The following is a 9,570-nucleotide window of genomic DNA, read 5'->3' as shown; positions in this document are numbered from 1 at the left end:
TGCAGTGTGATCCTCTGGTGTTGTCCAGCCAGGGTGGGGCCCAGCCTGGGCTCCCCTCGGGATCTGCAGGGAGCCAGGCAGACTCTCTTGGCTTCACTGAGGACCACTTAGAAACCACATCCAGCCAGAATCCTTCCTGAGTGTGGGGGATGGGACCCTGACATCTGCAGGACAGACCTCCAGCCCTGCCTTTGGGGACAGCAAACGAGGAGTGGATGGAGAAGACCCTGGGACACCCTGACATTGAGAGGACGCGTGGCGGACAGCCTGAATAGGAACACAAGGGGGAAATGGCTGAAGGATTCTCCAAAGGTTGTCAAGATGCCTTCTCTCCAGCAATCTTTTATTAACCCGACTGTTTAAACGATCTGAAGCTCCTCGGTTTGCAGTGATGACTCTTGAACTTCTTGGAGGAGCGCAACTGCTTCTGTGGCATGAACAGAGAATTCCGGTCAGTGGAGCCTTCCCGACCCAAGATGAAGGTGGTCTGAGTCCATGGCCCCCCAGTCTGCACAGACAGGTTTTAGCTGGAAGCTCCTGGGTCAGCTTTCTGCCCATGGCTCCTGTTACAGCTGCGGGCCTCCATGGTGACTCTGCAGAGCCCCTTAACGGCAGCACCTCCAATCCCCAACCTTACAACAAAGACCCTGACCTATTTTGGTCACGATCCTGCTTCTCTACCAAAGGGGACAAAATCTCCACTCCTGCCCTGATGGCGAGTGCTGTCTGAAGTCGAGCCCCTTCAGGTTCCTGTGTTGCAAACGGGCAGTCGTCCTACAGACCAGCGGTCTTGAACCTGCTCTGTGCTGGTGCAAACCAGGAAGCAGTCCCCCGCCAGCCCCCATCAGAGCAGTCCCGGCTCCTGTCTTACTTGTGTATTGTCAACTTGGGATTTTATTTGCAGAAAAGGTTTTTTAAAAAACTTTTTCTGAAGAAATTGAAAATCACTAGAGGCAGCTGCTGCTGTGCTGGCAGCCCTGGAGGTACCGCTCACCTTCCGGCGCTTGAGGACCGGCTCCCGGTCCACTTCCATCTCCTCTCTGTCCTCCTTCTCTCTTGGGTGCCTTGGGTTCTTATCCTCATCTGTCAAAAAGTCATCAGTGTTGTCTCCGTGCTCAGTCCCTCCCACGTTCTTTCTGGTGAACAGCTCGGCTGGAAGGAATAGAGGGATGGGCTGTTATAGGTTGAGTTCACGCCCATGTAAGGGGCGAAGTGGGAGAGCGATCAGCCTGGGCCCAGGGCTGGAGGACACAGCGGGAGGCAGGAGCAGGCCAGAGCCCTCTCGCTGCTGGTAGGAAATGGACTGGACAGCCAAAACCCAAACCCATGGAGGAGGAAGGAGGGGGGTCACATTCCCACTTACGTGGGTACAGGTCTGTCATGCTGTCGTCACTGTCACTTGGGGCTGCACCATCCTCATCACTGGACTCAGGTTCCCAGAAGGCTTCTCTGGGGCGAGGTTGGCCGTCACTGTCCACCTGGCCTTCCCTCCTCCTCCTCTTGTGCAGGAGGCAGGCGGGCACGTACTCCACACCCTGCTCCTGGCACTCTGCATCTGGGAGACAAGCCAGCACATTGCCCAGTCCTCCCTAGTCCTCTGGGCCCCCACACCGCCCTACTGGGGACAGTCAGTGGTGGCAGGTAAGTGCCATTGGCTCAGTTCCTGCCGGGAGGAGGGAGGCTAACACGGGTGCGGCCAAGGCGCAGGAAGATGCTGGAGGTTCTGTCGGGCCTCTCGCACCAGCCAGGCTCCGTGAAGCAGTGACCGGGAGGGCGCTGAGCGGGCAGACTCAAGTGCAGCTTGGCACGGAAGCCATATTGACTTGTCACCAGGAGACTGAAGTCCCCTCTCAGGCATGGTGGCCAGGACCTGACCCTGGGTGGTAGGGCTCAGTGGAAGTTGGAACCCAGCCTTGCTGACCCTTGGCTGGGGGCAGAGGGACCAGGATGAGGCTTCCATGGAAGGACCTCTCTGAAGCCACACTGTCTCCTCCAGCAGCACTGAGGACTCAGAGCCTGGTGGGGGTGCTCACCGACCCCTGGTGAGGAAGAGGGCAGCGTGGAGGGGCCAGGCTGCTAGAGCTTGCCCTCCTTCAGCATGGGCCTCTCCAGTGCAGTGCAGCTCCCTCAAGGGAAGAGGGGGTGAGAGGGGAGCTGGCTCTCACTGTCCCCCAACTCCTGCCATCATCCCTCATGGGGTGGATGAGCCCTGCTGGGCCCTGACCTCAGATGTCATTGCCCACTTCTGCCCACCTCTGTACCCCTAGCCCCTGCTTCATCTCTGCCACCCACTCTGGCCCACAGTAGCCTCGTCCCCACCAGAACCCGCATACGGCATCTCCGCACAGCGCCGTCAGCCAGGTCCCTTACCGCCATGCTCCAACTCCTCCAAGACCACTGCCGAAGTGGCCTCACCACCTCGTCCTGTCTCAGCTCCACGGCCCAGCACTGTCATTACTCTCTTAGGGGGAACCCCAGCCCAGGCCGTCCCCTAGCTCCTTCCTGCCCACCCCCAGCACTGAACATGGCTGGAGAAAACCAAATTCCCAGGCTCTGGGCCTGTGCGGGATCTCCACAAGGTGCCCAGGAAATGGGTGTCGTGCCTCCTCAATCCTCCACTTTCACCCTCAGGTGAAGACCTGGCTCCATTTCTTCATGGGGAAATAAAGCCTTTGGACTTTGCATGTTCCCGGCACCAAACCCACAAGACTGTGCCCTCATCCCAGCCCTCCCTCCCCCTGCCTCAGGGCTAGTCTACTGCCCCATTCTAGCCTGGCTCTGTCCCCACCATGCCACGTCAGCTGCCTTTGTCAAATCTCAAAGTCACTTTTCTGTCCTTATCTTCCCTTCAGTAACATTTGATGAGTCTCCCACTTGCTCCTTGAAACTCCTCGGTCTCAGACATCGCTCCAGCCGGTTCCTTCTCACTGTCCTGGGGCTCCTCCGTGCTCAGGCCCAGCCCTGGCCCTTTTCACCTGGCTCCATGGACACAAATGCCATCTCGGTGTCGATGACTCCATCATCTGAGTGCTGGCCCAGGCTTTCAATAGCCACCCTCCCTGATATGCCTCCGATTAAAATGTTTGAAGGGACTTCTAGTTTTCCCCCACAAAGCCTATCATCCAGACTCACGTTCCTAACTTCATGCTGCGTCATCCACAGATGCTCAAGCCAGCAACTTGGGGATCACAGTTGACTTCTTTCTCTCCCCCCTCCCCTCCTCTACCGATTCTATCAACAAAACAGCTAAACCCGTCCAGGTCCTTCCATCTTCCCTGCCAACACCTGGTAACCCATTGGGTCAGCAACCCAGCCACCATCGCCTTGACCTGGGTGACTGCACAGCCAGGGTGCCCCTCCCCCTCCAGGCAGGAACAATCTTGAGACACAAACCTATCCTTCTCTGTCCCTGCTATAAGCCCTTCAACACATCCCCCTGCACGTGCTCCTGACCATGCCCTCCAGGACCCTCTGTTCTCATTCCTCCTTGACTTCCTAACCCCACCTTGCACAGCGGCACAATGGCCATCCTTCAGAACCTCCCACAGCCCAGCGTTTTTCTACCTCAGACCTCGCCCGGACTCTTTCCTCTACCTGCAGCACTCTCGCCCCCACTCTGCAAGTTCCTCAAATCTCAATCTAAAAAGAAACTCTCAGAGAGCCCTTCCCAGGCCTCCTGTGTAGGGCAGGGCAGGCCCGCCTGGTTCCGGTGCCGTTCCCTCCTCAGCACTCACACAACCTGCAGGTACTTGGGAGTCAGCTTCCCGCTTTGCACTTGTCTCAACCATCGTCCCTCTCTTCACTGCACTGGACCGGCTGGTGCATCCATGCTGAGGCATGACCGAGACGCCACTTCTGCCTTCTAGGGATGCACATCCTGGGCAGGCTGGGTCCCACCACAGCTACTTACATTTACGCAGAGCTCTCTGGTACCGCCGGCCCTGGGTATGCCTCAGCACATGCTCCGGGGACTTGTTGATGTGACGCAGGGTGAGTTTGCAGAACAGCTGGTGCCTAAGGGGCAAGGAGACCTGGTTTGCAGGGACAGTCGACAAGCAAGGATCCAAAACAGTGGGTCGCCACCATGGCTGCATCTTGGAATCACCCCCAGAGGGTCTGACAGGGGAGGTCTACAATGTGGCCTGGGCATCGGGATTCTTAAAAGTTCCCAGGCAATTCCACTCTGCAGCCAGGGTGGAGAACCACTGAGCCACATTGACCGTGGCCTCCCCATCCTCCCCAAAAGGCCCCAGCATGAGAATGCACGTCGAAGACTTAGCCTGGGGAAGTGCTCGATAAAGGACATGCGCCATCGCCCTCTCAATTTTGACTACTACTGTCAACCGCACACTCAGATAAACCAAGCTCTCCTGTAGAGGCGTGAAGCTGACCCAGCACCAGCGCTCGGATCCCACACGAAGCCAACAGGCCCAGCGCTTACGAAAAAGCACACGCGCCCCGGGACGGGCCTCGCCCGAAGTCCGGGTGACATAGCGCCAGGATGCCCGCCTGGATCCGAATCTAACTCACGGGGAGGTGGGCCTGCAGACCCCGCGTGTCCTTGAGGAGCGCCCGCCCAGAGCGGAGGGGTCGGGCTTCGGAGTCCACCGCGTAGCAGCGGCCACACTCCGCGCTGGAACTGTCCCCACCCGTGGCCCCCACGGCGCCGGGCCCGCCCCGCCCACGTACGGGTTCTTGGTGCTGGGCACGATGTGCGGCTCGAACGCGGCGTAGTCAAAGGCCGGAGAGGCGCGAATCAGCCTCTGGTACTTCTTGCCGCGGGTGTAGACCTGGAGCTCGGGCAGGCGGCAAGGCAGCTCGTGGCCGGTCAGAGTGCACCTCACCTGCGGGCGGGTGCAGCGGTCAGCGGGGGTGCCAGGGGCGTGAGGGGGTCCCTGGGGTGGTGAGGGGGCCCTGGGGCGGCCGGGGAGTCCCGGGGGCGGTGAGGGGTCTGGGGCGGCCGGGGAGTCGCGGGGGCGGTGAGGGGTTCGGGGCGGCCGGGGTCCCCGCGGACCTTGCGGGCGCCGGGCTCCAGCCGCAGGCTCGGGTGCTCGCGCAGGAAGGCGCACACGTCCGCCGGAGGCTCGCTCATGGCTCGGCCGCCAGCGGAGCTAGAGTGGGCGCTGCTCGGACTACGTGAGGCCGGGGGCGGGGCGCGGGGCGGGGCTCGGCGGCGCCCCGGAAGCAGATGCTGCCCGCGCCCCGGAAGCGCCCGCGCGCCAGCGGGGCGATGGCGGCTGTGCTGTGGCCGGGGCCGCGGGCGGCGGAGCTGGGGCAGCTGCTGCGCGCGGCGGGCGCGGGGCGGGTGAGCGGAGCGGGGCGGGGCTTGGGGAGGCCGGGCTGGAGGCCGGGCGGGGGGCTCGGGCGGGCTGGGGGCCGCGCCCGGCCTGGACGAGCTCACCCCGCCCCTCGCGTCTCCGTAGGCCCCGGCCCGCGCGGTCAGGAGCGTCCTTGCGGCCCCCGCGCGCCCAGGTGAGGACCCGTCGCGGGGCGACCCAGGCCCTGGGGAAAACCCCCTGTCGCCGAGCTCCTCCTCGCGGGGCCGTCCGCACCGAGAGCTCTCACTGCCGCCCGCCCGCCGGGTGATGCTCGGTGCCTCCCGATGGAGTCTCGAGGGCACGCGGCCTCGCGACAGCCCGGGGCTGGTGCCTCGGGCACTCTGGGTCGCACACGCGGCCGGAGACGCCACCTTCGCAACGTCTGTCGGACTCACGAGGGGCCAGCCCCAGTGGGATCCTTGAAAGCACATCTGATCCCCACAGCTTGCATGTTGCCTCGATGCGCAGCGAGGGTGTTGTGGTGCGTGTAGAGTACTGTGCAAAAGAGCTCCAGGCCCGCGTCTTACCTCCCACGAGGCCCACGATGCTTTCGGTCGGTGGGACTCCCCCTCTGAGAGCTTGAAGGCACTTTGTGTGTACACTGCTCCGTCTGTACGTTTATGAGCAACGAAAAAGAGAGGCTGTTAAGAAAGCTGCATAAACCACTGTCTGAATTTGGGTCACGTTGCTGTCTTCACAGCACAGCAGCTAGGACCGGTGCACCGTGGTGCAGTAGAATGCATCTCAGTGTACTGTTGTGTAAAAGGCATGAGGTGTTTACATGAACTACCCAGGGTCATGATTGGTGGTATAGCCAGAACCAAGCCCTGGGACTCATTTATTCAGTCAACAAACATCCACTGAGTGTGTGCCATGTGCCAGCGACTGGGTTAGGAGCTGGGCTGGACACAGGTGCTGCTAGTCGGCTCCTGCCTGCAGGCTGTGGTCTGTTCACTCCTCCTCTCCCACATTCGCTCGGGCAAAATTGGTGAAGTCTTGAAAATTGACTGCTCCAGTTCTTTTGTTCTGGGGCTTCTGAGCCCATGCCAGTGTTGTAAATCTTTCTAGGGTTGGCCTGGAGGCCAAGCAGGTGTGGCAGTTCCACAGCCGAAGCACCTGCCACAAAAGCAGAAGACGACTCCTTTCTCCAGTGGTTCCTGCTTCTCATTCCTGTGACTGCGTTTGGCCTGGGGACGTGGCAGGTAAAGACTGGCCTCTTGCTCTGGTGGGTCTGAGCCCTTGACCCTGCTGCCATCTGCTCGGCCTTATGGTCTGTTTCTGTAGGTCCAGCGTCGGAAATGGAAGCTGAAGCTGATTGCAGAGCTAGAGTCTAGAGTTATGGCCGAGCCCATCCCTCTGCCAGCAGAGTGAGTGTGTGTATGGCTGTCCCCCGGGGCTGGTCTCACTTGAGGTCAGCAGTGGGGCCTGGCTTCGGCTTGCCGTCCTGACCCTCAGACGGGAGCCCTCAAGATCAGCCGTACTGTGGAGTTTCCTGGTGACCCCCGACCACCCTCGGGAAGCTGGCTAATGTATATAGAAAAGTCTTACCTCCGATCCTGGGTTTTACTCGTGCACATCTAGTGTACCCAAGGGCCCCTTGTGGCAGTCATTCTTAGCTGGTGGGTGAGGGCAGATGCTCTAATGTCATGTCTTGACACCAGAGTGGCATTTTGAAAAAGTGCCCCCAACGATTCTCCTGCCCTCCCACCATTTGAAAGCACGGCCCGAGAGAGAGATGTAGTCAACAGAGCGAGCCGTTCGTGGGAGCCGAGATGCCTGCCATACTTGGCTTGCAGATGGGTTTTGGCCCATGTATTTTATTAAGTTCCCAGAGCAGTTCACATTGCAGCACAGGTCCACATTGCCACTTGGCATCAAATGGGTCAGCTTCTCCGTTTGGTGGGCATGCCCTGCTGTCCCCACTGTGCCTGTGTCACCTTCTAGTTACTTCACAGGCCTCAGGGGCTTTGTGGTTTTCAGCCCTGAGGTTTGTCTTCACAAACCTCACTCCACGTCTTCCCTCTCCATGTAGCCCAATGGAACTGAAAAATCTGGAATACAGGCCAGTGAAGGTCAGGGGGCACTTTGACCACTCCAAGGAGCTGTACATGATGCCAAGGACCATGGTGGACCCTGCCCGGGAGGCCCGGGAAGCTGGCCGGCTCTCCTCCTCACCTGAGAGCGGTGCCTACGTGGTCACCCCCTTCCACTGCACTGACCTGGGGTGAGTAGGCGTGCAGGGGCTGACTGGACTGCCAGGTGCAGTTGGGGTACACTCACTTTCATCCTTCTCAACCCCCAACTTTGGTAAGTCCTGGGACATCCAAGATACTCAGAAAGGTTCAGTTCCTTGATTTGAAATTTACAATTCTGACATTAAGCCAATTCATTTATTTCTGAACAACTCTTGTATGTTAAACTCTGAAGGAGGAGAGGTGAATGGCCATTATGAATACATTATGGTGCAGCATGAGGGGCTAGCAAGACAAACTCAAGAGAAAGGAACCCTCCCGCTCTGCCTGGTGGGATTTGAGTCAGGGAAGGCTTCCCAGGGGGCTATTTGGGCCAAACCTGGAATGAAAAGATGGGAAGAGCATTCCAGGGGAAGGAAATGATATCGACAGTAGGGGGCACTGCAAGGTGGGTGACTAGAGCAGCTTCCCAAATGTTAACGCCCAAGTGAAGCCTCAGGGCCTTGTCAGCCCACAGCTTCCTGGTTTTAGGTCTGGGTTGGGTGGCAGTGCTGTCTCTCTAGTGGGCTGACTGATGTGTGCCAGGCCGCTCCCCAGTCAGGGGAGATGGGAGGCAGGTGCACGAGGCAAACACTGCCCTAGTTAAGGGAGAGGTGGGCGTCTGACCTCTGGCACTGTGGTGTTGGTCACAGGTTGCATGTTGCAGTGGGCGAGGCAGAAGAGAGGAGGGGGGAGCTTTTAGCCATCAGGCCCCGTGCACAGGGGAAGACGTTCCCAATGGCACCCCCACAGCTAGTCTCCACTGGGTCCTGTTTGAACCCTTGCCTGCTCCTGTCCTTGTTCCTGAAGATGCCGGGGCAAACATTAATAATCTTTATTCACAAACCCTTCACCTGAAGTGCAACTTTCATTACTCCAGAATCACCATCCTGGTCAACAGAGGGTTTGTCCCCAGGAAAAAGGTGAATCCAGAGACACGGCAGAAAGGCCAGGTAGGGGCGGGGGAACCCTTCCTTCCCTCTGGTGCGCAGGGCCCTGTGGAAGCCGTCGTCTCCATGCAGGGCCCTGAGAGCAATCTCACGCCTTCCTTTCCTTTCCAGATTGAGGGAGAAGTGGACCTAGTCGGGATGGTGAGGCTGACAGAAACCAGGAAGCCCTTTGTCCCTGAGAACAATCCAGAAAGGAACCACTGGCATTACCGGGACCTGGAGGCCATGGCCAGGCTCACAGGCACAGACCCCATTTTCATTGATGCTGACTTCCGTACGTTGTGGCCAGACCACCCCAGAAGACCAAGTAGCTTTTGTAAACACCCTGGTTCTACCTTCCTCTTAACCCTGGACACCAACCAGTTGCTTCCATTCTGTGTGAGGGAGGGGTGACAGAGGGCAGCACTGGGGGCTGGCTGGTTTCAGGTAAAAGGCCTTACTGGTGTGACTTGAAATTGGCTGTTCAAAACTGACTGCTCTAGGAAAGAGCTATGAAAGGTTCCAGGAAACCAGCTGGCCATTTAAGTGCCAAGAAGCTGGTGGCACAAGAAATCGAGGACTGAGCCCACTGTCTCTGCAGAAAGCACAGTCCCGGGAGGACCCGTTGGAGGGCAAACCAGAGTCACTCTGAGGAACGAGCACATGCAGTACATCATCACCTGGTGAGTCCTGTACCCCCCGCCGCTCCCCCGCTTTTCCCCTCAGAGCCCTGACAGCATTCACCTTCCGCCCCAGGTACGGACTGTGTGCAGCTACATCATACCTATGGTTTAAGAAATTCCTGCGTCGGACTCCTGGCATGTGATGAGATTAACTGATATAGCACTGTCCCTAATTAATTAGGAAGTTGCCGAGTAAGCATTATTTCAAGAGATTTGGGGTTATGTGGCGTCATGTAGTATTGGTATAAATAAAGCCCTACACTACCTATGTTGTGCCTTCTTTCCCATGTGTCTAAATGAGCCAGCCAGCTGGTTGATCATAAACTCCAGGCTTGGTTCAAAATACCCAAGTACTACATAGGACCAAACAGTTTAAGACCGCTTTTTCACAATGAGACCGACAACTCCC

The 9,570-nt window shown here is 58.5% G+C and overlaps 2 protein-coding genes across 6 annotated transcripts; one reads left to right on the top strand and one right to left on the bottom strand.

Annotated features, from left to right (window-relative positions):
• Nucleotides 1-322: 322 nt before the first annotated feature.
• SURF2 (surfeit 2) lies at nucleotides 323-5,283 on the bottom strand. 2 transcript variants are annotated; one of them, XM_070594709.1, is made up of 6 exons: nucleotides 5,015-5,283; nucleotides 4,690-4,844; nucleotides 3,911-4,014; nucleotides 1,364-1,555; nucleotides 995-1,152; nucleotides 323-427 (listed from the first exon to the last, which is right to left on the bottom strand). In XM_070594709.1, exons 1-6 carry the CDS (start codon nucleotides 5,090-5,092, stop codon nucleotides 347-349), a joined length of 768 nt encoding a protein of 255 aa, XP_070450810.1. In that variant the 5' UTR covers nucleotides 5,093-5,283; the 3' UTR covers nucleotides 323-346. The 2 variants fall into 2 exon arrangements, with proteins under 2 accessions (XP_070450810.1, XP_070450809.1); XM_070594708.1 differs by having other exon boundaries at nucleotides 4,531-4,844; nucleotides 5,015-5,173.
• Nucleotides 5,192-9,429, top strand: SURF1 (SURF1 cytochrome c oxidase assembly factor). 4 transcript variants are annotated; one of them, XM_070594705.1, is made up of 9 exons: nucleotides 5,192-5,305; nucleotides 5,424-5,472; nucleotides 6,387-6,520; nucleotides 6,603-6,685; nucleotides 7,351-7,542; nucleotides 8,430-8,502; nucleotides 8,611-8,773; nucleotides 8,982-9,161; nucleotides 9,235-9,429. In XM_070594705.1, the coding sequence occupies exons 1-8, from the start codon at nucleotides 5,231-5,233 to the stop codon at nucleotides 9,128-9,130; spliced, it is 918 nt and encodes a 305-aa protein (XP_070450806.1). In that variant the 5' UTR covers nucleotides 5,192-5,230; the 3' UTR covers nucleotides 9,131-9,161; nucleotides 9,235-9,429. The 4 variants fall into 4 exon arrangements, with proteins under 4 accessions (XP_070450806.1, XP_070450807.1, XP_070450805.1 ...); XM_070594706.1 differs by having other exon boundaries at nucleotides 5,194-5,305; nucleotides 8,611-8,740; nucleotides 9,080-9,161; XM_070594704.1 differs by having other exon boundaries at nucleotides 5,196-5,305; nucleotides 9,080-9,161.
• Nucleotides 9,430-9,570: the final 141 nt, after the last annotated feature.

The sequence above is a fragment of the Equus przewalskii genome, chromosome 26 (assembly GCF_037783145.1).
Source record: "Equus przewalskii isolate Varuska chromosome 26, EquPr2, whole genome shotgun sequence".
Lineage (NCBI taxonomy): Eukaryota > Metazoa > Chordata > Mammalia > Perissodactyla > Equidae > Equus > Equus przewalskii.
This window is presented reverse-complemented; position numbering and strand designations above follow the sequence as displayed.

What these genes read in the sequence shown, in the direction of transcription:
- SURF2 (XM_070594708.1), bottom strand. Translation starts at nt 5,092, where the DNA reads ATGAGCGAGCCTCCGGCGGACGTGTGCGCCTTCCTGCGCGAGCACCCG. An exon ending in TGGAGCCCGGCGCCCGCAAG is followed by an intron (nt 4,845 to 5,014) that starts GTCCGCGGGGAC and finishes ACCCGCCCGCAG; the next exon opens with GTGAGGTGCACTCTGACCGG. An exon ending in CCAGAGAGCTCTGCGTAAAT is followed by an intron (nt 1,556 to 3,910) that starts GTAAGTAGCTGT and finishes CTTGTCTCCCAG; the next exon opens with ATGCAGAGTGCCAGGAGCAG.
- SURF1 (XM_070594704.1), top strand. Translation starts at nt 5,231, where the DNA reads ATGGCGGCTGTGCTGTGGCCGGGGCCGCGGGCGGCGGAGCTGGGGCAG. An exon ending in GCGCGGCGGGCGCGGGGCGG is followed by an intron (nt 5,306 to 5,423) that starts GTGAGCGGAGCG and finishes GCGTCTCCGTAG; the next exon opens with GCCCCGGCCCGCGCGGTCAG. An exon ending in TGCGGCCCCCGCGCGCCCAG is followed by an intron (nt 5,473 to 6,386) that starts GTGAGGACCCGT and finishes AAATCTTTCTAG; the next exon opens with GGTTGGCCTGGAGGCCAAGC.